Raw genomic sequence first — 27924 nt, forward strand, 5'->3', positions numbered from 1 at the left:
GCAACGATTCTTTCCGGCGCGGAGTCCAAGTTCCCCGTAGTTCGAAAATTTCAACCGGTCTCACCGCGATGGAAAACAGAGCGTGTAACCGCAACGATGTTACGTACATCCAAGAACCATGAAATTTATTATCGGCGTCTCGTCGAACGTTATTGATGGCGGAGACTAAGTTAGAACAGCTTCCTCTGGGCTCGTATCTGCGACGCTGCTTATCGAACGAAAGCACCGGCGTCAAATCGTGCGTGAAGAATCGTCGCTTTCTAGCGAGTAATTATAGTCGAGAGCATTTCACTGTTTTCTCTTTGACATCTTTCTTTCCTACGGAGAGACCGTGACGCAAACGGAAAGCCGCGGTTAAAAAGAGCGAAAAATAGTCGAGGAATACACGGTACATTACGGGGGAAAAAAAATATTTCTTCGGAAATTCCTTTTTCAAACGCGTTGTTCTCTGCTGTGCTTCTTCGGGTGAAATAGGTTTCTTTATAGACGCTAAAATAAAGAATATTCAGGAACGACTGCTCCAGAAATAAAAGCAAAGGCCCAATAAAGGGACACTGGAGTCGTAAAAAGTTGGAGTCGCTCCTTTGTATACTGAAATGTACCTGAACCGGAAGGCTTGGGTCAAAGCCCTATCTGATTGGTTATGGCAGCAGTTTGCTCGAAAGTGCGTATACTCTGTCTTCAATCTATTGTCGAGATTAGAGTCTTAAATTCTCGGAGAAACGCAGAAAGTTCGAACTTACTATTTCTCTAACGCATCGATCTTGTATTGACATGGCAGAAACGAAGACACGATTGACTTGTTTTATGGGCTGACGCTATTAAGTTAGGATCTATTTCTGACAGACAGAATCTTCCCAAACGTACGAAGGTATTGAATTTTTTACGATGTAAGGAACAATAAAAAGATTTCATTTTCTTTCCGTTATTAACCCCTTCAACAGTTTTATGTTACAAGGGAAAAATGACAGAGAAGTAGTCAGCCCAATCTAATAAAATTTGGATCCATTTACGGTCAATAGAATTTTATCATTCATTCGTATCGAATTCTGTGCGATTCGAGAATCGATAGAGAGTTAATTTACTCGAAGAATGTTTGTATCGTAAAAGAGAAATGGGAAGGAAGAAGAACAGCAAAGACAATACCGTCATTTTCGTCGAGAGTTATTGAAATAGTTTTTTCCGACGATATTATGGCGCCGGACTATTTAGTTCCATTCTCGTTGAAGGTAAATACTACAGCAGGGTCCAAAAGGGGGCCGTTTTACGGACACGGGATTCATAACGGCCGACTAGAAAACTTCGTTTGCGAAATTAGTTCGCCGACTAGTTATTAAATGCCAGTTCTCGCAGGTCGGAAATTAAATTTGGCTAATCTTCAACGCTCTTTGTGGTCGAATCGCGCGGCTAAGCTGTACCTCTGTTACGGCATAAATCTAGGCTCAAAAATGGCACAATGCACATTATGAAAATGTTGCCGCGCGAGATTAAGAATGGAGATTGAACCTCGATGCAGATGCACGACGGAACGACGTCGTGGTAATGATTTTCTTGCGAGAAAGGGGGACTTAATATCGTAATTACCTCGCGCGTGGTATGGGACATTCGATTACGCGCGTAATCCTCAAGCCCGACAACTAGTATCAATGATAAACGAGCCCTTGGCGAACGCTATCGGTATTGCTAAAAATATATTCTGAAACGGGGGAGATCGATCGCTCTTTCGAACGAGAAAAGCTATAATTTTACGCTCTCGTGCTAATAACTAACGTATAGCAAGAACGGAATTAACCGACTCGAGGCCAACCAAGAGCATTTCTCACAGAGACGAGCAAAATTTCTTCATTTTTCTAACGATTTATCGATACATGATTTCAAGCAGGTGGTATTTTGCAAGCATCAGAATTCGACGCCGCTACGAGTTTCGTAACTGTTCGCGCCCGATAATACAGGCGTGTCGGGCGAAAACTTTCTTCGTAGACGTTTCAAAATGATTCCGAACGGATTTCAACCGCTATTACTTTTCCCCGGGGCGAAGGTGGAACGCAATAAAGCGGTCGTCGGAGCAGAGAAGGCGAAACACGACAAAACCAATCGACTTCCCGCGTTCCGCGAAACTCTCCAACTGTTCCGTGTGTCTGGGTCTACACCCAACCTGTGCTTTTTGGCCCTCCCTTCCCGAGAATACTGCCGCCTTGGCGTTTTTTCCGAGTGACACGCGGCTCGACAAAACTTCCACGATCGCGGAAGAAACGAAGAGAATATGAAAAGCCCCAACGCGCTCCAACGAATCCTGCTCCTCGCGCTTCCTCGAGTCTGGCTCAATTTGCTGATAGAACGTAATGAAAGAGCCGGAACTTCTTCGTGGACCGCCTTGTTCGCCGAGCGACCGGAAACGAGGGGCGAGAGGCTCGAATCTTTCATGCGGAGGTTGAGCGGAAAAATTCGCGCAGATGAAAATCGCGAGGACACAATTTCCGATTCCGTGCTCTTTCTCCAACTAATAATGATCTAAATTCATAAACAGTATTTTAGTTACCTCATCTTCCGTTTAAAAGTCTCTGGTCTTAATCGTGTCTCTTATTACCGCAGAAATTCAACAATTAATAATGACTATACTTGACTATCTTGTAACAGGTAGCCTCAATTAAACCAAAGTGATTGTGTGTAAGTTTTACGATCGTGAAAGTATATTTTTCTTGGGTGGGAATATTCTCTTGTCTACCAAAAAGTTTCGAAATCCCTGGATTACATCCACAGAAATGCAACCGGAACACGTACTTCAGAAGCTCGCTTTAGACTCTTGCACACATCCGTCTGCGCAAAAGTCACGTTTCGAAATATTCAAAAAGAAACGCAATGTTGTTGCAGAACTTTTCCGGACACGGCGGAGAACGCGTTAAACTTTCTCGCTTTAAATAGTCGAGACTCTTCACCGAGAATTTCAAAGCTACGGGGTGGAAAGGATGGAGAATTTATATTTTGGTTTCGGAAATTTCATCGTCTTTAAAAATTTGCAAAGACAGCTTAGCCAAGAAAACTCGTGGAAGGGTAAATTTAACATTCTTATATAATATTTAAAAATTCACCAAGTCCCAGAAATCTATCTATCGATTAACAACTACTGACCTAAGCTCGAAAGCAAAACCTATATTAGAAACATTTATTTTAAGTGCAAACGATGCGTTTACAGTGGCGTGAAATTTTGAATCGCTTTTGTTGCAAGGGGGCAGAGTCGAAATGTGGAAGTATCGTGGAGGGTCTCGCGAGCGTCGCTGACGTCGCGACGCTTCATTGTTACGTAACTCTGTGGCGTGCTCTATGGAAAATCGTTCTCGTTCTCGTCACTCTCGTTTTTCCTTTCGCGCAATAATACTTCTCGCCTCGCGGTCCCGGGAGATGCCACGCGTCGGATAAAGCAAAAATACGGGTACGCGTACGCTTCGGGGCGTCGCGGCGCCAAGAATGCCTGCGAGAACTTGGGAATGTTTGTCCTTTAAAGTGCCTCTTCCGTGCGTTCCGCGGCGGAGGTAAATATAAAGTGGGCCGGCATTAGTGTTCACCGCTCGCCGCGGAAGTTTGCTTTCGTACGCGAACTTCCAGCTCGGTTCCTATAAAATTCCACCCTGGCCGTGGTTCTCGCCGCCGTAATAGGGATTCGATGTAATCCTTTGAAATGTTTGGGACGTTCCCGCGGGCTCTTCGGGATTTGTCGGGTCGTCGTACCTCGTTCGCCAGTCGCAATAAGGTATCGCGCCACCCGATTTTATCAGGCACCGGTAAAAACGACGATTGTCCACAATGTGTGACAAAATTAAGGATTCTATTATTTGTAACGAGAAAAAAGTTCAACACGTTGACCGGGAACTACAAAGAACCATAACAGTCGTGAAATTGTAAATAAATTCACTGTCGTTAGGAACGCTGGCAATGTGTTAATTTACTGTAACCCAAATTTTAGAGCAACGTACGTATATGTATAGCAGAACGTTGGTAAATATTGAAAAGTGGGAATTAATGTGTACGTTTCACTTAACGTACATTTTATCGAAAGAATAAAACAGAGTGATAACAAAAGAATATTTGTTTAACAGCGCACGAATGATCCTCTGTGGATGCGTCAATTTGTAGATTCGAATTTGGGTAAAAATGAAATATATTTAAAGATTTATTTCCGGATGACGAAAGGTCGTACGAAAACTTTTCACCCTAAATTTCAACCTTATTCCTCTATAGAAAATCATATATTTCCGGCCATCCAATACGAGAAAATAGCTAAATGGTGATTATATTTGGGAAAACGAAAAGTTGGAGACGAGTACGAAGAAAAAGGCAGACGTAAAAATGAAAAGTTTCCACAAGTTTTGGAGGGGGGTGGGGGATTTTATTGAAAAGTTTTATGGACTATTAAAACTCGTCGCCATTCTGTTACCGCGTCACTCGTTTTTTTGTCATCGCAAACTCGCGGACAGTTGTCCCGCAAATTCTGATTTGCGCTGCATTCATAAGGAAAATTCCCTAAAGCTCAGAGATTTCTCGAGGCGCTTCGTCTTCAGTGTATTTTTGAAGGTTACAGGAAGCATCATCGTCTCTCTTCGATCCAATCGATGACCCAAATGCTCGACGTAGGTCGCAGCCAAGTCGATACAGAAGAGACGTTCTTAGCTCGAATAAAGTGCCACTTCTATCCCCTTATCCGTTGAATGCTTCGACAAACGTTGGAATACATTTTGACACGGAAAACCTATTCGTTCCGATGTATTACTATTCGGAATATAGGATTTTTGGGAATCGTAGTAATCGTAAGGAGACGATGATCTACGAATTAAGAAACAACAGCTAATAATGATACGTTCGGCGATAATTTTCGCGTCAGAGAATTATACAGGTGTATTTTGAGCGCACGTACGCGATCAATGCAATCGGATTAATGGATTTGTACGACAGAGTGGACGGAAATATTTTGCATACTTTTAACAATTGAACGCAACCCCCGCGTTACAAACGGAATGCAGAAAATGGAATTATTCAGATGGAATACTTTTGTCGTGCAAATTAAAATCAAATTGCGAATGTTTCGTGTTGACAAATCGACACGGCCGACAATTCAATGAAAAATAATTAAATGTCCCGTTGATATTTCGTTTCCACGTCAAACATACGCAATCACCGGCGAAACTGTGCCGCGCGAAGAAGATTAAATTCTTTGTGTTGCCGCGCGCTTCTGTAATCACATTACTCGCTAAAAGGTTTTAATTTTTCTATGTGACAAATAGAATTCCCACCCGCAACCGGTCGCCATAATAAAACAACGTTTTTAGGATTGTGTTTCCCACTTTGTTGAAACAATTTAACAAACTGTCAGAATAAAATAATAAATGATATAATTTATGTAGCACGATCGTTATAACAATCGAACAATTGATAGAACGATTTCAGTAATTAATAACGAAATTGTTCTGACGGGTGCATTTGAACGTTTCATAATATACTCTATTGGACGATAAAACAATCGAATTTTAATTTTTCAAATTAAACTTAAAATATGGATATAAACACAGATTCATAAAGGCTTTATCGAAAAATGAAAACACAGTGAAGAAAGAAATAACGGAATGGCTTTCTACAGTACAGATTAAAATCAATTTGATGATATTTATCTTATCTGTACAAATAAAAAGCACAAGTGCAAAGAATTAATATTGACATTCGTAACGTATAAAATACAATTTACAGGAAATTCTGACGATAATACATTAACCGCTTCCACGATATCGGTTCTATATTGATAAGAGTGACCGATGTTTTGCAAGTAGAATCAAAATGGTGAGTTTCGATTTATATACGACGTCGTAACAACCAAAAGTTTTATCTCGACAAACGTACGTCGCAAATAATCGCGTTTATCGTGTTTACCGAGTATTTAATAAGAATCAAATGTACCGAGATGCACTGTGACCTCAATTATTCTATCAAATATGAAATATCTCGTATTGGAAGTAACGTACCGTCTTTAAAAGGGCCAAACCGCAGCAAGCTCATTTCAGGATGCAATTCGAGCCCGACGAAGCAACAGGAGACCGGCAGAGTCAGTTCTCCGTTCGCGTCGATGCAGATCCTTGCAGATTCGCAGGATATATTCCACCGTCCTTGGAAATTTTGTCGTCCCCGAGTGAAATGCCGCGAGGATTCACGCGATATCGCGCGGAATATTAAACCACCGCCGAAAGGTACCGCGCTAAACTGTTCCTCATCGTTTCCCGATCACTTCGTACTCCGGAACGCGGAAGTCGCTCTTTGTCCAATCGCGTACCCGGTTCCATCGGCTCCCGTTGAATATTCACGAAACGATTCCACAAAGGTCCGTCGGATCTGCATAGAACGATTTTATTACGCGTCGACGTGTCTCGCGAGCCGACAGGCTGGGGCCAGACTATCTCGAGAGCGTATCCCGCGGGCGAAACCGAGGAAGATTTTATCGAAGGTCCCGACGTCGATCGATGAAGCGTCTTTTATCCTTTGATCCCGTCGCGTCCTCGACTCGAGCACACTTCAAACACCGCGATATGGGCGTTCCGTGGACGAAATCCACGCGACGCGTGGTTATCTTTCGTCCGTTTCAATCACGGAAGTCGTCCAGGCGTTTGGACCACCGCTCCCAACCGGAAACGTGAAACGGCGCGTAACGAAACTTCGGGCCAGACACCACCCGGTGCAATCAATCTCCTCGTTTCCGCGGAGTCGATCGTCGTATCGCCCCAAACCGCGACGCCGTTAGTTAATGACTGAAAGACACACCCTGCGCGGCTGGGCGCGACCACTGGCAAGCGTTTACGCGGGGCACCGTGATGTTTCTTTGATCGGCCGCAGGTGTCATCCGCGGCGATCGATAATTAATCAACCTACGCGTCCTATCACGAAATTGCAACCTGCAATTTCATTTCTTTCCCGCGGTGTTCGCCACGTTCGTTGCGTCTATTAATTTCGTTCGAAATGTCGCGGGTCAACCTTTGCACCAGTAATCTCGACTATACCTCGAGTTTAGATAGAATCGTGCGTTTCCATCGGTATCGTCCGGATAAGCCCGGAACCGTTTGTTTGTTTCCTCCTGACGATGCACTTGAACCGTATCGCGTGACGGTGCATGTACCGGACGCTTTGTTGCGAGGCTTCCATCGATCTACGGAGCATCGGCTAATCCAACGTATTCGGAGACCGTCGCCTGAAAGCGTTGATCGAGCCTCCGCGAGCCTCGTTGCTCGCCACGGACTTCCTTTATTGCGTCTCCTTCGATCCGGAGCGTCGATTTGCTCGACGATTACGCGAAACGTCGTCGACGGAACGGCGCCACACCTTTCATCCGATTACAGTCTGCTGGAACGATACGACACTCTCGAGCTCCTTCGATCCATCGTATTTATCCACTCGATGATAACTTGGCGCGTTACGCTCGCCGCTTTATTCCTCTTCGTACACCGTGTCCATTAACTTCGCGAAGATATGCTCCTGCTTCAGTTTCGATTCCATTCACGTCGAAGGGATCCACGGGATTTCTGATCACGTACGACGAACGATCGCGGGCGAGAAGTTGTGGTGCCACGTCCCCCGGGGGGCCAGAGACTCGACGGCGAGTCGTGGAGCAGCGCGGCCGTCTTCGTGGACGGTATCGGGTGCACTGGAGCTCGACCTGGCCGGCCTGTTTACATCGTGCAGGAACGTGCCGCGGCCACCACACCTTGCTAGGCTTCCGTCGTTGCAACTGTATCAACACCGTAGCGCCGTGAACTGTCCCCTTCGCGACGGAAAGAGAACACCTCTGTGACCAGTCGACCGACGGTTGATCGGACTGTGCGCGCTATGGCGTGTCGTGCTCCGTTACTCCGCGGCGATGCCCTCTAAGAATAGATCGTATCGATGCACGGCCTATAGGGATTGACGCAAATAGGCCGTGGGATTTTTAGACCAACGCGGGAAGGTCATGGGGATCCGTGCTAGCCCGATCGATCGTCTTTCCCCGACCGAAACACTCCAATCGTCCTCGCTAAACAATAGGTAATTGAGAAAACAGGGATTTTCTCTTCCACCGTTCTTCTTCAGAAACCTACAGTAATTGGACATTTCACCGTAAAAGAATCTATCGATGTAGAAAACTCGATCTATCTCCTGCGTTAAAATAAAAAAAAGCGTATCCTCCCTCTTCGATTTTTTTTGGTGGTTTCACGTACCTCGTAGCACTCGAAAAACTAATACAGTCGACGAATGTTACTTCGTATATCAATAAACGCTGTACAGAGCGTTTAAAAATAGTTTGCAGGGGACTGAAAATCTAATCCGCTTTACTTTACAAGTTAAAGCTCGATCCTGGCATCTACTTTCCCCCCTCAAGAGTCGCTATCAAGAGTGAAACTCTAGTGGACACAGCGTCAAGGGTGAATATTCACGCGGGAATCGACCTTACGAGTGACGGGGCAACTTCCAGCACGAAGGATCTCCTCGATACTAACTTTCAAGAGCAAAACTTGCGAACACCCGGGCGTAAGAGCAACCCTCCGCGCGGATAGGCCAGCGTTGAGTTAGGTTGATGACCATTGTTTGTCGGAACAGGCTTAATCAGATCCGCGCCGAACAAGTAGAACACTGACGGGCAGTCTCAGAACGTCGGAAACAGTAACACCGAGTCATTCGTAACATAGATCTTAAGGATAAAAAAGATACTGTTTCATTAAACTTGGGGGAAAAGATGAGAGCCGAATATCCTTGGCGTAGACTATGAATTCTCGTAGACGGGCTCTAAACGATAACTAGCGACTTGCAATTGCGCAGTTGTCGGATGATAGTAGTTAGGAGTAGTTAGAGTACGTTTAGTGGTAGTTAAATTAGTTATTATCGGATGATAATGCGAGAGACGTACGAGATTAGAAGGAGGGCCACCAAACGTCATCGATCGTTAACGATCGTGTCTGTTTGGATGTTTTAATACGATTCTTCTCAACCTCTGAATCCTTCCTCAAACTTCTTAATACCCGACGCTCCCCTCATTAATTTTAGGAAGTACTTCGTTTCCTCGATCCTCCAACTTTCTCGTTTCTTGCATTCCATTTCCTCACTTTTCGAATTGCCTCTGGCGCGAACCCACGCGATGACTTTGTAATATTGTGTACCGAATAACCAACTTTGCGAACCGTGGAGGGTCGAGACGTTTAATTTTGACGATCGCCATTACCATAATCGTTACACTGCGACCGTTTACGCGTCTCTTGGCCGTTGACGTTATAATTTCAAGACTCTTCGTTAAACGACAACGAACAAAATTCATTGTTACGTTTGAAATTCAAATATCTTTCAAAATCGAACGAGAGAGTCCGATTGGTTTGTTAGCGCAACGATCTACCGAGTGGTCTTAAACTACGAGTAGCCATCGAGTGCGCGTCGCCATTCGACGGCCTGAAACGACTGCAAGTTTTTTCCCCCCGACTGTGCCAGTTTCGAGCATCCTTTTTAGCCATCGAGTTCTGCGTCAAACTTCTCAGAGCTTTATGCTCGTAGTGTGATCGATGAAAGGGTCTAATAATAATCCTGGTTGTATCGGAGTGTAAAAAGAAGTTAAGGATGAGGACGTTTTTATAGAACGAGTCGCGAGCCAACTGAAAAAGCGAATTACTATGCAATCGATTCGATCGTGATCGCGAAATTTTATTTATAGCGTAGACGGAGGAACAAAAGGGACTTTCGAGGCGGGGAAACGTTCGGAGAGGATTGTACCTCGCGGCGCATTTGCTCAGATTTTATCTGGGTAAGCGAAAAACTCGTGCTCGATTCCGAGACGAGTATCGCTCGGTGGTTATATCCTGCGACAGAAAACTAGTTTCCACATTATTACGTGAGTCGTACAAATTTTACGCGCCTTTTTGTTGCTCGCTTTGTCGCATAGGCGATAGAGATACGACAATGAATCTCGCCTCGTCAATTATCGCGATGCAAATCAGCGTGTTGCAGTCACGAACGCTTTACGAACGCCGAAATTAGTTTGCTACCTTGACGATGTCGAGGTCGTGCATAGTACTACGCAGGCTTGAATTCTAATGCATGCAGCTATATGAGAAAACAGTATTACGAAGACAGGTATATTTTACTGTTTACTCTTCGTTCGAACTTCGACGAAAAATACAGTGTTCCAGGAAAAAAATTAATAAAAATATACGCCACGCGGAACGATGATTTCGAACAGTCGAGAGCCTTCGCATTTACCGACAAATATGACGTTTCGATCGGAGGCTCGTATTCTGTTTATGTACACGCGCCGCGTGCGCGAGCGGCCAAACATGTCCAGCGTTAACTAAAGTGCATTAACTTCTGCCCGAGTGCATACACTGGCATCGTATGTGCTTACCGCTCGAAGCAGTAACGCGCAGTATCCGCGATTCGACCTTCGAACGCGACGCCAATGAGAACGGCAAACATATTTTTCTTCGAATCGGATATCGTCCTTAAATAATGACGATTCAAACGCGGAAGTGGCATCGTCGTAAACACTCCTGAAACATCGTACGGCAAGAAAACATCCCCGAAAAACATCAACAGACTTCGAGCATAAAGCTTCGAAACAGTTCGTGTCCCATTTTTACGTCCTTCGACGAAAAATTACCAATCGATACGTTATACCACAGACGAGGTGTTGAAATTTTTCGACGAAAAATAAAAATTTCGAATCGTTTTGAAAAAATTATTTTCGGTTACAGGGATCAATTACAATCATTGTTGATGAAGGCTTCGTTAAACAGTTATTAACGTTTAAAGTTCAGACCGTACGGAATTTTTTTCTCGAAACTGAGTAGAATTTCGGGGGTATAAATTGTCACCGCATGATCGATTTCGTGAATCAACGTGTTGTTGATCGTATGACAGAGTGCGAATGACAAGTATTTGGTAACAAGGGATCGAGAGGATGTTTGCGTTTCTTTCGATCGATGACGAGAGAAGAGTAAATGGGTACTAAGAACGCACATGATAATTTGGACGCTTGATGACACGTACCACGAGCCTATGACGTCTGTTTACGAGTTTGAACACAATTGATTTTGAGGATCCAGAGGGGTTAACGAGATTTCGAAGTGACTCTTAAATTTGAACATTTATCGTTCTGAAGACGTAACATTGTAACGTTGGGTCCAGAAAGACCCAATCGTTGCTGAACCGAGCATAAAACCGCGACTGTGCGAGCGATTCTTCCGGTTGAAAGATCCACTTGGCCAATATAAAGTCTGCTACGAGAAAAGAGTATACTGGCCGAACCACTCAGGGACTCATTCGGGATCCCCAAAGTGCTCGTCGAAGTCGAAGGGGGCATGGAACGTGATCGGACTAGACCCGGAGACGAGCGGGAAGAAAAGCTTGCTCGTCTGCCAAACTGACTGAAAAGCCCTACGAAATGTACGCTCTAGAGGATTTATCGGAAACTCGACAATGCTTGGGTCAGAGTATTCGCGAAGGAGATTTATAGCGGGACTCGTTCGTCCATTTTTTCTACTCCGATTAATACCTCCGCGCTATGCTATTCTTTGATAACAGGCTCCGGGATGAATCGCTCCGATCGGTCGCTGTATTTTCTATCGCCCGTTGCAGCCCGTGCTAAGTATGGAAGCTGCGTGCACACGGAGACCTTCGAGGAGAGCATTTTAGTGTATCGATCCTTCGTAGGTTATTGTTGACATTATGGATACCACGGCCGTTGAGTATTCTAGCGCACAATGCGGAGATTTTGCTTCGCGTTCGCTGCAGGTGATTCATTTTCCCCGGTCGCCGTCGCCGTTCCGCGATTTATTTGACGGTGCTTTATCTTCGCGAGTAGATTTCATAGTACTACCAACTTTTCAGGGTATATCGATGAATGAAGTCCCTCCCCCACCGTGAGTTTTGTCGCTTTTATCGTCTGTCGTTGGCACCCAAAAAAATGTAACATTTGTCACGATTTATGGGAATTACTTTGTTTTGGAAAAAATATTCTGGTGGCATTAAAATCACGAAAATGTTATTTACTAGTAGACTGCGGATTTTTATTAATTGAATTAACGAAATGGGAGCTTTGTAGAGGGTTGTCTCAAAAGAGCAAACGAGTTTGCTAATATTATCAATTATATTTGAAATATTTCGCACAGTAGCATCGTTGCAGACAGCGTTACGTTGCCCGGTCGACTATAATTTGGTGTAAGGATTGCTAGTTATCGTAGAAGTGAGAAGGTGCTCTAGCGTTAAGTGGCCGACGAGTCTTCGTTTTAGCGTAACGTTGGTACAAATTGGACGTTGCATGCATCCACGGCGCAAACAAACGTACAAATAGATTTTTAGAATGGCACATAAATGTGTGCCAAGGACAATAACCGTTGCAACGTATCGCCCGCTATCCGGCACAATGGCGACTCTCACGTTGATTATGCGAGCCAGCTTACAGACTTCATTGGATCAAGTAACACGCGCGTTTGGTATGACAAAAGACATGGTGCAATTTCTGACGACAACGTGGATCGATTGAAATTAAATAAGGCACGCGGGACGAGATACTTGTTGCATGATAATTCTACTGGAGACTTGCGCAAGGATGCTTCCTAAATTCTATATTAGAAAGCTACCATCTATGCTGTAATATTATTTGCACATAATCCAAGTTCCCTACGATGCAATATTTTCAAATTCTCTTTTCATCCGGTACCAAATGTTTTAATACACCAGGGTGCATTAGTTCTCCAAGTCCAAGGGAGCTTTATCTTCGACGAGTTCGAGAAATTTATATAAAAGTCCAGAGAACTAAAAAACGCAGAGAGTTGATTTGTCGCGAGTAGTATCGACGAGTAGCCGCGAAAATCTTGATTTGCGTTCGACCTACTCCGCGGCAGCCTTAATATCGTTCGCGCGTACGCGTTTGAAAGAGAATCTGAACAGAGAAAAACGAGAGGCGGCGGCAAACCTGACGAAACAACAAAGCCTGCACACGAAACGCGCTTCGCTCTTTCCAGCGGAAGCACGCCAGCAGATCTTAACTATTCAATGAACGTTTGTCCATTCACGACGCCGGCACGTGATGCGGCGTTTTCCGCTCGCCCGGGACAAGCTGAAACAATCGCGCGGCAAAACGAACGCTCGCCGCGAAAACCGTTTCATCGATCTCCAACGAAATCAGCCGCCCGCCGGCTTCCTTCGTCGAGTTCTCGTACGAAACAAAGCACGTCATACGGGGAATGGGGTGTACCAGGGGCTTACCAACAACTACGAAGCGCTCGTCAGCGGTAACCTAATAATGATAATCGATTAACGAAGTATCTCCACTGAGCCGCCGTCAGGAGCATCGCGATCCGGAGTTCGCTTATTCAAGAAGAACCGCGGTTTTTCTGATAAACCGAACGACCGCTAAACTGTAACGATTTCGCGTGCTTTCTGCAACCTGACGATAAGGCGAAGTCTGTGCAGACTTCCTCGTTTCGATAAAGATACCGTGTGCATTGGAATTTTTCTCCGTGTTCCGCACTCCTGATAACATTCGAGTATTCGCGAAGATTTGGAATTCTTGAAATTTTCAATTTAATTTCTTCTACGAGTATGTAATAGTCACAGGAATTTCTGGGAAATATTTCGGTTCTAATGAATCGTTAATTGTTTTATCGTGATAGGCTCGTCGTTATCGCTCCGAAATTAGTGTCGCTTTCATTAACATTCTCGTCCACGAATTAGGGTCATTTTCTACTTAGGCGCACGCAAACCATTATCATGTCTGCTCGCCCGACCGATAACTAAACCCGACATTTGGCGTGCCTTCCTGATAACGGAAACTGACAATTAGTTTTGCAAATTACCGACACGTTGCGCAAACTCCAAGGTGAAGTTAACAAACCGTGGTAGCCGGCATAAGAACCTTGTTGACAAGGAATTCCCAATTAGAGCAACGGGGAAAACACGCCACACTTTGCACACATTTTATAATCTCTGCTGACACACCGACCAGAGTTCTTTTATTTTTTATTTTAAACCGAGTTTCCTGTCGTGCCTTTCTACTAGATAATTTAACTTTTGTCAAGATACCAACGATGGCACTCGAATTTAACGTGTTTTAAGCTTTCGTAACTCGTTCGAACGTGCAACGAGAGGGGCGATCACCACCGGTGAGATCTGGTTCGCGAAACTGTGCGCGTTGGAAGTAAACTTCGACATCAATTAAACGCGCAACAGTTCTTGATCCCAGTAACCCTATAGAAACTTGCGAAATGCCCGTCCCATAAAGGCCTTCACGGTTGTTGTTAAGTCGCACATCCGATTACAATTGTTGCACGAGTCTTAGAGCTTCGCGGTGCCACTACTTTAGACTATTAACGTGATTTCGTACGAAGATGTTGGCGGGATGCTCAAACTAGTTAAAACGGTAGAAACGCGAAGACAGTTACGCGGGAAAATAACAAAAGTCTGAAACACTGAATTAAATCTATAAACAATCTACGATCATTTCTACCGTGATCAGTTTGAAACGAAGTACGAAATCCAGGATTGGCGTTCGAATTATCGTTTAGACTGGAAATATTTGCAATCGACCACCCGACAAAAGAAAGAACGTCACAACCAACTGGTACATTTTAAACGGCTTGAATCGTTTAACGTGTTTGGCCAGCGAACTTTAACTGTTTCTGCTCGAATGTGAACAGAGTGACGTGCAGCTGCCGCGCCACTCCTCCGAGATTGTGTTGTTCATTAGCGGCATTCGTCATCCTTAACGCGTTTTCAAACCTAAATTAACATGTTTCTTTGTTGCCCGTCCGCGAAATCCATGTGTCATGACGTATGTCACATACGCGTATATAAGAACGGACCAGGGATGCCGCGATGCAGACGAAAACTCGACCACGATTTCATCCGACGTTGCTCCGAGAGTCAGAGATATGAAGAAAAGTGTACTGTTGTTTTTGATCGTTTCTTTGGCGATGGCCCTGGTTGGTGCGAAACCTGTTCCAGAATCCAAGCAGAGTGAGTTCACGTTTGAGAATATAATACGAAACGGTCGATCAGTGCTCGTGATCAATGTTGAAAAATGTTTAATTGTACAGACGATTTGGAGTCCCTCGCGCCTCAAGAAAGTCGATATCCTGCGTACGCGTTTTGGTTTGGCAGGCCCTATTACGAGCTAAACGACGACGACGGCGATTACACCTACTTCAATCGAAAGTCGAAACGACCGACGTCTACCGTATCCTACGCCAATGTTGGGTAATAGTATTTAGCCTTAATTACCTGCAGTCGAACTTGCGACGGTGTTAACGAACGCGAACATACCCGGGATCGCGTAACGAAAAGAAAGCGATAGTTTTAATTTAATTATTATTTTTTAATAAGAAGAACATTAATTTTAGAAATCTAAAATCGATACATCGTTATTGAATTTACGTTTAATATTAGTTGGAGTAGATTTTACGCGCAGACAAATAATATTTATACAAAGCACGAGTTGTTTGCTCGTAATTAGATAAATATACTGTGATTTTATAATTAACGTGCAAGAACGGAACCCGTGGCGTAAAAAAATGTGAAGATTGCCATGTGACGGCACATGACGTTTGCTCGAAAAACGAATCAATATTTTTACGCGCAATCGTTGCATTTTTCTTGTTGCAGGGCTGGATGGGGTCGCTGAGAACCTCTCGTAAAGCGAGCGAACTTTTAGTCTGAAAATCATTATTCGCAGTTCCATCACGACGTCATGCATGTGCATTAATATGGACATTAAATTATTATTATAAACTGTAATATAATTAATATTAAGTTATTGATGTGCGCGATCGAATTTTGTACTTTCGTATGTTCTATTTAATAAATTGTACGATTTATGTACCCCTTTTGTTTAATGTTTTACGAACATTAAAATTTTAAAAAGAAGCGTTAAAAGGTTAGTCGCGTCACCGTTCAACCGAGACAAGGGTTATCGATCACCAAACAAATAGCAAATATTTACAAATGCTCGGGCACCGTCCACTGTAAGTGGTCATACGACTTCCTAAGTACCAGGACGCTCGTGTCTATTTAGAAACAGAGTAAAGAGAACTGACACTTTCCACTCTACGACGCTCGTGAAAATACTCAAAATAAAATAACCGCGAAATAAATTTTTCTTTTCTCGAACAAACACCCGATGAAAAGACTCCTGCGAGCCCTTCAGCATCGATCAGAACGAGCAATTGTCTCGCAGCGGAAAAAGAAGCGAAGACAATTGTGCACCCGCGTTCGCGGTGGATCAAACGAGCTACTACAGGGACGCATAAACAAGCGGCTGCAGTCCAAGACCGAACGAAACCGAGCTCTGCCCTTTTAATCGCGCGTGCAGTAATTCCCGACGAGGAAATCTTAACGAGTCCTTTGTCTCGCGGACGTTGGAGGAGGAAAAGCAGCTGGTTCTCGAGGGGGCTGTAAGCTTCCAGAGCCAGGTGAACCGTGCGCGGGGGCCTACGGAGGTCCCGCAAACTCGTCGGCTCTGTAACGTACGTTCAAACGGTGGGTTCTCGTGAATATTTAACGGGGCTGCTAAGAGGATGAGCTTTCTTGAAAAGGGGCTCCATCGCGAACGTCCAAACGGGACACCGCGGAAACGAACGAGGCGGACCCACTTTTCCCCTTTTAATCCCCCACCCGCGAACGTCGACGCTCGCGAAATTATATACTCGCCCCGGCCCCGTTCCGCGACCAGTTTTTCTCTCGCGTCGAGTGTCACACTTTTTCACTGTTCCGCACTCTCGTTCTCGTTTCGACGGAAATAACGGCCGGAGGTGCGCCGTTAAACGTACAGGACGCCGCGTTTAGCCTGGATCGTCTGTTAAAAAAAATATCAGGCCGCGGGAGATAACGAAAAAAATCCGTAGTCGCGCGAAACAAAATCTGAAACGTTTTAAATCGCGAGAGTTTGAAAATTGTAAAAAAAGACGCCGTTCTATGCGGATTTTCAACCGTCCAGCCATAAACGCCCGCGGCCAGCCACTTCCGTTTCCACTCCGCAATTACGTCCACCTTCGCCTTCCGCGCGAGTCTCATCGATTCCGTCTCGAGTGGCCGTAATTCGCTCTTTGGAAACGCAATATTCAGTCGCTGCTCTTCCCACTGCGACAATACGACATCGACGTAATGATAGTAATGATAGATTCCTGCAGTCACACGCGACGACCACGAGCGCGGATAAACACACGGCGAACGCGCCACGCCGATAAAGTAAAACATCCCGATACGCGTCTTGAATATTCATCGAACGGGTTACACGCTGATTACATGCAAATCGAATTAATCTGCCTTCCGGTTAAGCGGTCTCCTCGCCGCGAAACCGCTAATTTCAACCAGTATGCAGCGTCTTCGTGCATTCTCGATCCATCGGCTTCGTTTTCACCGTTGCTACTGTTGAACAAACTTGTACTTCATCGTAAAAACTTACGCCGTGCTGGTAATTTTTTCCCTCTCGTTTTGAAAAATATCGGCGTAGAATGAAAAACGGAAGTTTAGCGAACAAGCTAGCGAAACGGAGAAGCGACGAGTGCGTGAGAATCGTAATGAACACGCCAAGGAAACGATCGTCGTTAGTTTGGGGGACGTTTAACGTCGCCGATGGAGCATCGTAACGACGCGTCGAGAGCATGAATCAACGTTTCACGGGCGCCGATTCTAGGTCTAATGAAATTCTCCGGAGAACGCGCTTCATTCGCGCCCCCCATAACGTTCTACGCGTGTCACACCGCGAACCAAATTTCCCGTTCAAGCGTGAAAGTAACGAAGAAATAACGCGATTTCCGCCATGAAAATTAAGTCGTCTATCCCTATAACAACCGTAATAACACCTGACGCTGACGTTTCATTTTGGAGATAGAATGTTAATTTGTTTGAAGTGTACATCGATAACGAGAAACAGCTAATAGATCAAGGACAGTGTAATGGATTGTTATAGAATGTATAGTACGATGGTATTGAAAGAACTGAAAAATTACCTATAAAATATTAGTAACCGTCGTAATACGATTAATCATCCGCGATTCGCAACATGGTAGCAAAGTGCAAACTGGTCATCAGGCTAAAATAAGTTTGGCATGCCTGTCCTCCAGCCTTTGCTTTCTTAAATTTATGATATATTAAGGAGCACTAATGGTTCCTGATGATGCATTATTCATTCGAATAGTGATTTATATGTGTATTTTTGGTAATTTATCATTTCCGTATTTTTACATCTCTCTACCCGCGAGAATAATTTCAACCTCGTGACTTCCACGTTGCCTCCGAGGAGCGTTCGTTAATGCAGCCGGACTAATTAACCGAATTTTTAATCAGCCTCCAGGCGAACGAGCCTGTTTAATCGCGCAACCTAAGAGGACTGTATCCGAACATGAATGTCAACCGCAGGAATTTCAAGATATTAAAAAAGCTTATTTTTCACGAGTCCCAAGTCGTTTCGCTGGTGCAACCGGTGCACGGAAGGATTTATTATTTTTCCTGGTGAAAAGAAAGAAATGATTTTTCGGTCGTCCGTGTTTTTCAGTGAATATAGTATCTAAGAACGATTCGTTTATATTCCGCGAACATCGTGTTAGAGTCAGCATCCGTAATCCTCGCAAAGCTATTCCTTCTTTCCTCCAAACTTTTCCGTTCGCCACATGGGAAATCACCGGTCGCAAACTCTTTTGACGGCTTGGAATTACTTCGTCCCAAAGTTTCATGCATGAATTCGATCGAAATTAAATACATTCATATTCGAGATCACGTTGGTCGAACGATGAAACATGGAAACTTCAAAATTGCTGGCGATAACACGCTTGTAATTGCAATTTGGAATGATATCGATTAAACAAGCGACTCGTACATCATCGTACATTTTGAGCATTTGTAAACTACAAAATTTAGTGCAACGGTAATTGCGTGAATCAAATTGCAATCTAGATTTATTGGAAAATAAAAAATCGTTTCTATCAGAGACGTAATTTTGGAATCCCTAGTTCCAGCAGACGATGATCGACAACCCAAGGTAACTATCAAACTCCGATCGGGCGCGTCGTTACCGATCAGCATCTTCCAAAAACCCGGAAGGAAGTTTGCTCGCCAACATCGCGTCACATGCAGCTGCCAGGAATGAAACGACGCGGAAAACAAAATGTAAATTGCTTTTCTTTTCGGCCTGACCAGGCCTGACGCGCGATTTATCAGCCACTCGAACGCGACGTCGCGTCGCTCGATCGTGTTTGCAACTTTTCTCATACCCCATCGCGCGGCACATTCTTCCGCCATAAATCAGCTTCCTCCAATGAATTTCCCTTATCCAACGACAGCGAGCAATACCTAACACGTCATGCAGAAATATTCCAAACCATTCGTCGATGTACACGAAAACTCCCTTCTCGTTTCAGGTAAAAAATTTAAATCAAAACTTTGAAAACTATTCCATGCTGTTACTATTATGTTACCTTACAAAAATCCGGAGAAAATGTTCTAAAGGTATTTTCAGAGCGTCGATGAATATTATATAAAGCTTGCAAGTCGCTTTGTTGGAAAATGTTGCACGTAAACCATTTAAATCGAAAAGGAATTTAATTTCAGAGACGCAAAAGGTAACCAGCGATTTAGATCTTGATCTCTAATAACGCGTCAGCCAGTCGCGTAACGCAATCGTTAGCGGAAGCAGGGAATTCAATTAGCCATGAATTTTTCCTTGCGCAAAACGACTCAATTAAAAGACCGTGTAAAAATTGATTACGCAGCCGCATCCTCTGCTCGTCCCTCAGTGGGTCGCTGGAAAGACGGCGAAGGATGCAGGAAACGGTTGCAGCAATCGCGTCGTTGCATGCATTTCGCAGTTACGTGGATTTTCGTAGACCGCCGGAACACGGATTTTTCCTGCGCCCTACGAATGCACGCATCTGGAGCGGAGCAAATTTCGCAGTATCTCTTTCCACGGTTCTGCAATGAAATTCACGTTGCTCTATTTTACTCGCCCCCCTCACTGTTTTTTAATTAATATCCGATACGTGGCGTTGCGTGAATCTGTTCGATTCAGCAAATCAGAAGTTCGCGTATACTCACAAAAATGTCCCGAGTATAATAAAAATCACTTTGAGAGTTTATTTAAATAATTTCATACGCATTTCATGGAAAAAGAAAATGACACAAGAGGGGATTCGCCTGAAAAACGTACTGTGAGCCATGACCCACGATCGAGAGCCACTGTCGGGTCATCCTTTCGTAGCGATCCTAATGAGTTTATCAGTATTAATGCCAACCGTGTTTGTGGGTCACCGGCTGGCCTAATTTTGGTTCGATCGAGGCAGTTCCGGAATCCCGAATATTCGAACGGGAAAGATGCAGGGAAGAGAATATGACGCAGGAAACGGTGAATTGCCCAACTTTTTGCGCGGATTAAATCGTAACTGAAAACAATTGTGTGTACAAGATATTTGGCAGAATAGCTACGCGATATTTTATATCGACGAAATATACGATAAGATGTTAAATGAAAGGGTGTGGGAGTCTCAGCGTGGTGCCAAGACCTATTCCAAAGTGTACGTAGTGAACTGAATTCTTTCACCAAGCATAAATCCATCTTCAACATTACCAAAATTGTACGTGGATTAAATTGCGACAAGATAGTTGGCAGAACGGTTCCACGATATTTTACAACGACGGAATATAGAAAATGCAAAATGAAAAGGTGTGGGACATTCAGCATGGTGCCAAAAACTTATTGCAAAACGTACGAGTGTACCGAATTCTTCCTCATAAATTTTAACCTGGATGTCTACTTTCTGTTTCTGGTACATTTTCACGGATGATGGTCCTTCACTCGATATTACGATTTGTACAGTTCATATTTTTCGCGTTCTTTTATCATGATCGGGACTCCCCTTCCGGAAACAAATAGGAAAAACCTAAATTTGAGAACGCGGAATTTGGAGGTAAATTTAAAGCGCCGTTACGAAATTCAAGTGCTTTTGCCCGACAAACGAGAACGTGAAATGCAAAAGAAATTTAGGACACACGGACTGTCTTTCGCTGCATCTCTGTGAAGTAAACGACAATGGAAACCTCGTTATCTTTATGCGCTGCAGACGCCCGAAAAAAGACTAATTCTCACCGAATATTTATGATTCTCTATCGAACCTATCGGATGTACATGTTGAGTGATGATAAGAAATTTTTAAAAACGAAGTCCTTGATGTGCAGTAATGTTTCGATAAAATGAATTCTAGAATCGACAGTTTTATAGCTGAGATCCACCTTCCAAAATGTTGGGACTAACGATACTAAATTTTATCGAAGCGTTACTGTAATTAACTTCTGGCCTCGATGAGTCTAGATCCGCCATCGATCGAAGGCCTAAATCGAATCATGCAAAGGACACAGGGATTCCAATAACTCACCCTGAGAATAAATCGGAAACTCCCCGTCGCTGTGACTGTGCGTGAGCATCCCCGTGGAGTAGAACTGCCACAGGGCTCTCTTCCGGTTTTCTTCGGACGTACCGGCGAGGACCTCGTCGTCGTCGGCGAGGCCCAGCAGGCTCACCACCTCAGAGAGCGACAGGTTGACCTCGGTGTCCTGACCACGACGAGTTCTCCCGCCAAGCGAACCAAACGTTCCTTCACACCGAATCTGACTCGGACCACTTTTCCGCGCAAACTTGACGAACCCGTGCACCTTTCACTGACATTCGATCGCCAATCTATCGAACTTTAGTCTGAACAGGGCACTGTTATCCGATTCACTGTAAACATTTGTCGAACGTATCACAGGTACGATTTCTCCACCCTGGGAATATCATCATTCTTCTTCCGGCGTTACATGTCCTGTGCAAACACCACTATTTTAGCAAACTTGAGATAAACGGAGGGGGCGATTAATTACGTCACTGATCGAGCTTCCAGATTGCCAACCGGGTCTTTTTTGTTTAGAGAGAACGAAGGTCGAGACATCGATTTTGACGTAGGACGCTCGTCCTCGTTATCAGGAACGGGTCCGGGAGCCTTTTTCAAGAAGGACATAGATAAAGTATATCCTTCAGCCTTCTTTTGTACGATTTGAAATTTGTTAATTTCATCGACCAGTAAGGAATATTCAACATCCACCTGAGACCTCTAAGTAAATTTATAAAATACATTTTATATATTTTGTAGCTTGATACTACGTAAAATGTCATTAATATCTACTCGACTTTCGTTGCTCAAACTTGGTATATGACCCGTCTCATCCCGGTAGCATTAGGGTTAAAATCTAAGTACAGGCAGAATAATATAATGAAAACAAACTAAACGCAGAGAACCAACGCCAAAGACAATGCTAAGACGTCCTAGCTCCTGAACTCACACAGAATTCTCGATCAAGTATACAGAGCAATCCCTACACACACAAGATACAATGCATCTTGAACTATTGTACTCGGGGCATCTACTGAAGATTAATTCCTTTGCGCGAATCTAGTCAGACGTCTGTACACGATACTCTACTCCCAACCGTGATAATCACAAAGGAGCTGGATAAACCACAAGACAAATAGTAGGTAAAATAACACGATACTTTTCGAAATTTTTTTAAAAGAGGGTAACAATATTATTATAAATTCAACGTGACAGAAATCGATCGTGGATATGCGATACGTATGATTTTTAGAAATGAATTGGTTTGTGTATAATCTTGAAGTTCGCGTGCAATCTACAGCGGGGCTGAAGAGGGCAAGGGTCAGAAACTAATTAACCTTATCTGGAATGATTTTCAAGCCGTTTCCCAGGAGGGAGGGAAACAAAGGAGCGATCTCAATAACGTTGCGAGATTCGGATCCTCCCGTTAACGCGATAGAACCACGGCATAAAGCGTTTACGTGTAACACCGCTATCCGGATACCGCAATCTCTGTAATTCGATAACAAGCAATTTATGTAACCTGTTTTAATCGGTCGAGGACTAGGTTACGCGCGTACGTTTCCGCGTACGAAGCAACGTACTTTGGAATTCGTCGATTGGCATCGTTTCGAGCATCGATGTACGTTGAAACGAACTTACGAATTTAATTTAATTATTCAATCCAATCTGAGACAAACATCGGTAACTTTAATCGCTGTGAAAGAATTTTATTTCCACGGTCGTTTTGAAAATTATCTTGTACCTTCCATTTTAACCAGAGGTACTTCCACGCCATAACGACGTTGTTTCTGCGTTATAAGAACAAAAAAGCAAAAGTGGTACGAGCGAGCGGTACTTCCCTCGTCGCGTCGGGACGATGGAACATATTCTATCGATACGATTCGTAAAAGAAAGAAAAAATCCACGTATCGACCCGGGAATAAAAACAGAGGAAAAAGAAGTTCTCTCCGCGTCGCGACGCTCGTCCACTTCTGTACGCGTAAATTTATACCACGGCTATTAATACGTCGGTCCTCGCGGGTTGATCGATCGCTGGAGGGATGGAAAGGACCAACGGAAGATTGAACTGCGCCTTTGTTGGTGGAGGGTCGGCCTCCCTTATATAAATCCAGAGTCTCCCTCTAATAACGAACTCAAATATCGTTTCGCGCGCTACCGATTTCACCGCTTCAGCCTTTTCAGGCCTCCTATACATTGCAAGAAATCTTTCCTGAATAGCTCTCGACAAAAATGTAGTCTTTTAAAGCGGAAACCGACTGACGAGGGAGAGTCTATTATATTATAATATCTTGGTTCGATTGCGTTTAGTGAATTAAAAATAACTTGAATAACGTAAAGAATATTTCTTTTAACTCGGTGGAATTCAGAATCCAGAATCCAGGATCCGTGAGGTTAATTCAACGCGCTATCCCGTGACGGCTTTTTTTTACTGCTCGTTGTCGGAATTCATTTCCCGATCGCCAGTAGCGATTGGAATCTGTCCGTGTTATTGCTGCGTCCTCGCGAGAAAATTGAAATTGACGCGGTCGCGTCGGCCGCGGGCGATAAATCGTCGATACGATTCCGAAGCGATTCGTGACCACGCGAATTGTTACCTTTCGTACGAAACGTTAACGTTCCGGGGTAAAAATGGAACGATTCCACGCCACGGTTCGCGCCTTCGTTCTCGCTATAACATACTGTAATTCTATTTTTTATTTCCGGTTTTCACGTTTAGTTACTTAAGCACTTCGTCTCAAGAGATCCTCGACTACCAAACTTCTGATACCATCGACTTTCGGTTCGAATACCACGTCGGAACATTGGAATACTCTCAGAATGCTTCGAGTTCCACTCAAATCCAAATTGCATTTCGACAGAAGCATTCTCGTACCTAGCTACTACCAATCTTCCGTAAAACGCGTATCCTAAGCGCCGCGACTACCGATGCCCCTGCTTCCTACGAAAGATCGCGTTCGATGTATTTACCAGGCGCGTCCTCTGGTCCAAATTGGACTCGTCGTCCCAAAAATGAAATCGTATAATAAATGTCGCGAGTACCGATGTCTCGACCCACGGAAGACCGCGATCGCTCTGTTTACGCACTTCCTGTCTGTCTGGCTGGCATCCCGATCGCCGGTGCGTTCGATCGACCTGCTCGATCGCGAGTAGCACGCAGAGATCCACGCACGTCGAACGATCCAGCACAGTCTCCGCGATCACGCGCGCGGTAAGCACCGAGAGGACGCGTGTCACGATCGCGTATCCTGTGTCGCGGGGATCACCCGGAGGAAGAAACGTGCGTCCTACGCGCGACGGAGCGGGAAGGACTTTCGTCCAGGACGGGTTCGATGCGCGCACTGGGGATGAGAGAGAACCAGGGACCAACCCGCAGAACGGAGAACGCCGACACCGCGCTCGAGAGAACGAGAGGGCCATGGAGGGAGAGAGCACGCGAGAACGGTCCAATAGGGGAGCAAGGGAGAAACGGGAAGGCCAAACGGCGCAAGCTTGAGCCCGCTACCGGGCTTCGAAATACACGTACGACACGTAGTGGCGCACACCAGCTAACCGTGAACGAGTCCCGATTCCGGAACTCGACCGTCCCGGCACCCGCCGTAGTCGTCCCGTTTCCGAGTAGCTATTATCGCGAGAACCAGCTCGACTTTGATTTCGAGATGACCGCCACCCCCGCGACCAGGGGACGCGTCCACTCGAGAGGGAGCACGACCAGGAAATCCACGCGCGCGAAGAACGCCAGGACGAGGAGAACGAATGTTTCCGTAGCACGTAGAGATCTCGACCAGGGAACATCAGAGAACGAGTGTTTAGCGGTCGATTTTCAAAAGTACACTCCTTCTCTCTCTGAGAGAACCGCCACCTACCATGACCCAGTTCCTCAGCCGACCTTACGAGACTTCGTCCTAATTTCATGCGTTAACTACTTTCACGGAGGTTATTAATTATTTGGCCGAGCAATAAGTCCGCTCCGATTCGTCGGAATCGACGGAACCCGGTCGATTCGTAATCGGGTTTACGCAACAGCGTGTATCGAGTTAGCTTCGATGAGCTTCGGATCGATTACTCGTTTCATCAGCGTGAGAGCTTTCATTTCGTTTTTTAAGGCTGCGAAAATAGTCCGACGAAGTGATTTTTCGGGATCGTGTTAATATTTACAACCTGCATTTTATTTACTTCTCGAAAACAGGGGAATAGCACACATGGACGATACGAGAAAAAAACAAAGATTGTTCTCCAGGTCATGTTCTTCTTATTGTTTTAACTGATAAAAAACAAATTCAACCGTGCACAACCACGTTTGTCAAGCAGTAAATATCACGTGTTATTATCAATGCAAATATGTATCCATTTCATTTCGGAAGAAGTTCAAAGTAATTACCGTTAACTGTCTGAAATGAAACAAGTACATATTTGCACAGAAACGCGTAAATTTACGCGTGACTTTTGTTGTTCAAGGCCACTCGATGGTCAACATGCTATACATGGTTGAATTTCTGTTTTTATCGTTTGCAAGAGTAAACGAACGAAAATACGTCGTATTGATATTTCAGAAAAATATCATTTTTAAAATACCACACGAATTGTTCCACTAGGTACAATCCCTTCTAGCTATATTTTCCAAAATTTAATAACATCGATGGCCTAACCAAATTTTAAATTGTTTTATCAACTACTTTCAAACTAATTGAACGTTTGAAAATTAATATCGCTCCACTGTGGCGGCGTGCAGATAACATTTCTGCTACCGTCTTCTCCGACTTCGTTTCGAGCGCGAAATCTTTCACGACGATGTAAATAGCGTGAATTCTAATATCGTTCACGAACTCGCTACGGTTTAACGAACTGCGAAGTTTTTGGCACGATACCATCGAATAAAGCTCGACAAGCTTAATCAGAAATGACGCCGTGTCTGCGTTTCGTAACACTTTCAGACACGAATTTCCATTCAGCTTCTCGCGTCGTGAGACGTGGGAAACTCTTTCTTGGACAGAAACCACATTATCCGTTCGATTCGTCGACGCGTGCGTCCATAAATGACGCCAATATGAATAATTAGCTTGCAATTAAGTCACGTGCTCGCGTGCAAAATTTAATTATCGCCGTTCCTATCGCGGAGCAGGATTGAATCATTTACCGCGCAAACTACTTGGGTAGGTTTCTCCAGAATGGTTGGATCTATTTTAAAAGAAGTTTTTAAACTTTGAAATATCTCCTAGCATAATTCTATAAACAACATTAATTATTTCCGCGATATTAGTCAGTTGTGATTTAAGCTTGATAATCGTCTGGCTCGTTTAAATAATACTACGGGCAAATTCATCTTTGTCATTCGACGATGCTCTTTCGCCCGAGAGCAAAAACTATCGTACAAAAAGTAGAAAAGATTTATAATGTGTGCAGTGACAGTGTGATTACTATACGCACTGTTCTAAAATGATTTATTCGGTTTTAGGAGACAAAGAGCACCGCGAAAAGACAATCAAGATTAATGATGATAATGCACACGGTACATATGACATTGCAAGAATATTGAATTCCAGTGTACCAAGGAAATATTTGTCAAACGTTCCATTAAAATCATTTTTAATTTCTAAAACAAACTCATCGAATCTAAGAAATAGAGTACGTTTAGATTAACAAAGGAGGGTCCCAAAGTGTACACTAAATTTTTAAATGAGCCTTTATACAATGAAAGAGCTTCAAAAACTGAAGTTAATGATACCCGGTTTTGGATCCAGACGGTTAATAATTTATGAGACGTAATGTTACAATTACGGTTTCCATCTTCTCTGAAGTACAGCTTGACTGATCAAAAACGAGCGTAGATAAATGACTAAGGTGTTAAACCGATGATATCTGGATGATGTGACAAAAAGAAGACCTTAACATCAGGTTCAAGACAAATTGCAAAAGAGAAGAGGGAAATTGTAATTTTGATATTAAATACCTCATAAACTACAAACAGGTACTTCCTCAAATTTCCAAGCTATATCACTGTGCCACAACTCATTAAAAGGTCAGTATTACACTTCGAAATCTGTTCTATTTTCTAGATTATAGATTCTGTTTATAGGATTACTGTAACCTAGCTTGATCCTGTGTCTCATTAATCGGATTGAAGTGGACGTTAAAAATGTCGATAAGACTCTATATAATAGCTGTACGATCAGAATGAAACTTTGAACGTTTCAACGAGCTGGAGGGATCCGTTGATTAAAATTCACGTCCCTATTGTTGCTTATGAAACGTTTTTCCGAAGAAGAGCCTTCGTATTAAAATTGGCTACGAGATGGTAATCAATGTTTTGTACTTCGACGTTTTCTGCTCCTCTAAAATGCATCAACAATAGGGGCGTCTACGTTGATAAAGTTACCGGATGCAGTGTCCGTAATAAATTATTCATTCGTGTTGTATAACGAGAAGATGACGTTTACGCCAACTATTAGTAACGTGGACGAAGCACGAAGAACATAATGAACACGAAATTACGAAGTTTTCCTATCGCACGACAAAGCTCAAG

General features: G+C 44.0%; 2 protein-coding genes across 3 annotated transcripts in view; one reads left to right on the forward strand and one right to left on the reverse strand.

Moving 5' to 3' along the window:
* Window positions 1-24716, reverse strand: part of LOC143345011 (phosphatase and actin regulator 2) — a 275992-nt gene extending 251276 nt beyond the window's left edge. The window contains exons 1-2 of one of the 2 annotated variants that reach the window (XM_076771699.1): window positions 24372-24716; window positions 21408-21833 (exon numbers count right to left, since the gene is read on the reverse strand). In XM_076771699.1, coding sequence (XP_076627814.1) covers window positions 21408-21456 — 49 coding nt within the window. In that variant the 5' untranslated portion in view covers window positions 21457-21833; window positions 24372-24716. Of the gene's footprint in view, window positions 1-6008; window positions 7683-21407; window positions 21834-24371 lie in introns of those variants that run through there. The other variant, XM_076771700.1, reaches the window with a different exon arrangement.
* LOC143345098 (uncharacterized) lies at window positions 14888-15736 on the forward strand. The gene is made up of 3 exons (XM_076771888.1): window positions 14888-15003; window positions 15084-15243; window positions 15649-15736. The coding sequence occupies exons 1-3, from the start codon at window positions 14919-14921 to the stop codon at window positions 15665-15667; spliced, it is 264 nt and encodes an 87-aa protein (XP_076628003.1). The 5' UTR covers window positions 14888-14918; the 3' UTR covers window positions 15668-15736.
* Window positions 24717-27924: the final 3208 nt, after the last annotated feature.

This window comes from Colletes latitarsis, chromosome 8, assembly GCF_051014445.1.
Source record: "Colletes latitarsis isolate SP2378_abdomen chromosome 8, iyColLati1, whole genome shotgun sequence".
NCBI lineage: Eukaryota > Metazoa > Arthropoda > Insecta > Hymenoptera > Colletidae > Colletes > Colletes latitarsis.

Coding starts and splice junctions, on each gene's coding strand:
- LOC143345098 (XM_076771888.1), top strand. CDS start 14,919: ATGAAGAAAAGTGTACTGTTGTTTTTGATCGTTTCTTTGGCGATGGCC. Junction 15,004..15,083: donor TGTTCCAGAATCCAAGCAGA/GTGAGTTCACGT, acceptor TTAATTGTACAG/ACGATTTGGAGTCCCTCGCG.